The 1,785-nt window shown below is 42.8% G+C and overlaps 1 protein-coding gene across 1 annotated transcript in view; it reads left to right on the top strand.

The window, feature by feature from the left end:
* LOC109835137 overlaps positions 500–1,785 on the top strand; it is a 7,669-nt gene continuing 6,383 nt past the window's right edge. Inside the window, exons 1-2 of the mRNA XM_020403126.1 lie at positions 500–504; positions 602–749. Coding sequence (XP_020258715.1) covers positions 500–504; positions 602–749 — 153 coding nt within the window. The remainder of the gene's footprint in view (positions 505–601; positions 750–1,785) is intronic.

A 1,785-nucleotide genomic window follows, 5' to 3' on the forward strand; every position in this document is an offset into this window, starting at 1 on the left:
GAAACATTGAATTTTTTGCTAGGCTACCCAAGTACCTAAACAGCTGGGCATCCTTAGGGTCAACGCACAATCCATCCTCTGTGAATGCAATAGACTCCTTGCCAGATTTTCCCCACTTTGGCTTGTCATAACCACGCCCTCTTTTCTTTTGCGTTGGACCTGCATACACTAAAGTTAATAACCATATAAAATAGATAAATGAATATTAAAACCCGAGTTTTGGTCGATATGTCGACAATTTAGCAAATTTCTCGTTCGAGGCATTCGAAACGAGAAATGGGGTATGAGTGTATATAATTCTCTGTGAATGCAATAGACTCCTTGCCAGATTTTCCCCACTTTGGCTTGTCATTACCACGCCCTCTTTTCTTTTGCGTTGGACCTGCATACACTAAAGTTAATAACCATATAAAATAGATAAATGAATATTAAAACCTGAGTTTTGGTCGATATGTCGACAATTTAGCAAATTTCTCGTTCGAGGCATTCGAAACGAGAAATGGGGTATGAGTGTATATAATTGGACTTGAATTCGTAGTGTACGTTCATGTGCACAAACATAAAATAGGGGGGTTTTACCCTTTTTCTAATTACTGCACAGCAGCAGCAGCCCAAAGAGATGTCTGCAACAGCAGCAGCAGCAGTTCTTTGAGCTGCTGACTGCAGCAGCAGCTCAAAAGAGCTGCTGCTGTTGCAGACAGCTCTCTGAGCTGCTGTCTGCAGCAGTAGCAGTAGCTCAGGGAGCTGCTGTTTGGTCATTTTTATCGTGTCGTCGACTTTTATTTTGGCGTAATATCACATATTGTCTTCATAATGGTGATTTCATAGGAAACATAATTACTATCAAAGAGATTAGGTGCACACAATAATAAAAAGGGGAGTGTTTGTCAGTATTAAATCATGCTGGAAAATTGACATTACCATATATGAACACACTATATCCTCGTCTAGTAATCAGAAATCAATATTTACTAATTCTCATAACCACGCCCTCTTTTCTTTTGCATTTGACCTGCATACACTAAAGTTAATAACCATATAAAATAGATAAATGAATATTAAAACCCGAGTTTTGGTCGATATGTCGACAATTTAGCAAATTTCTCGTTCGAGGCATTCGAAACGAGAAATGGGGTATGAGTGTATATTATTGGACTTGAATTCGTAGTGTACGTTCATGTGCACAAACATAAAATAGGGGGGTTTTACCCTTTTTCTAATTACTGCACAGCAGCAGCAGCCCAAAGAGATGTCTGCAACAGCAGCAGCAGCAGTTCTTTGAGCTGCTGACTGCAGTAGTAGCTCAAAAGAGCTGCTGCTGTTGCAGACAGCTCTCTGAGCTGCTGTCTGTGTAGGCATCGAAAATTACCTATAGGTCTCCACAAACGGTTCAGTGTTAACGAGCGACAATGAACATCACCATCCGATCCACATGAGTCCAATTGACGTCGATGAATGATTGAAGTGAGTCGGCGAGCTACGTGAGCTTACGAGATTTCGGAACAACGAAGACCCGGATCAATCGGAAAGCCCGACACTGTTCGCAAAAAGGATAACGCCCTTCATGCCTCGACCACTCTACAGATAATCCAACCACCAGAGCGGATCGAACTCTTCGTCAAGCATCCAACGCACCCGGAATCACTCAAATCCGAGTACGGACGAAGAATCTACAGGGAAAGCAACTGAAACACCTAAACGGAGTCCCGGCGTGTCGAAATACCCCGGGGGTGTCTAGGAAAAGCCTAGACACCCCAGGGGTGTCTCGGCCTAGCCGAGACACCC

This window comes from Asparagus officinalis, chromosome 3 (genome assembly GCF_001876935.1).
Source record: "Asparagus officinalis chromosome 3, Aspof.V1, whole genome shotgun sequence".
In the NCBI taxonomy this organism is placed as follows: Eukaryota; Viridiplantae; Streptophyta; class Magnoliopsida; order Asparagales; family Asparagaceae; genus Asparagus; species Asparagus officinalis.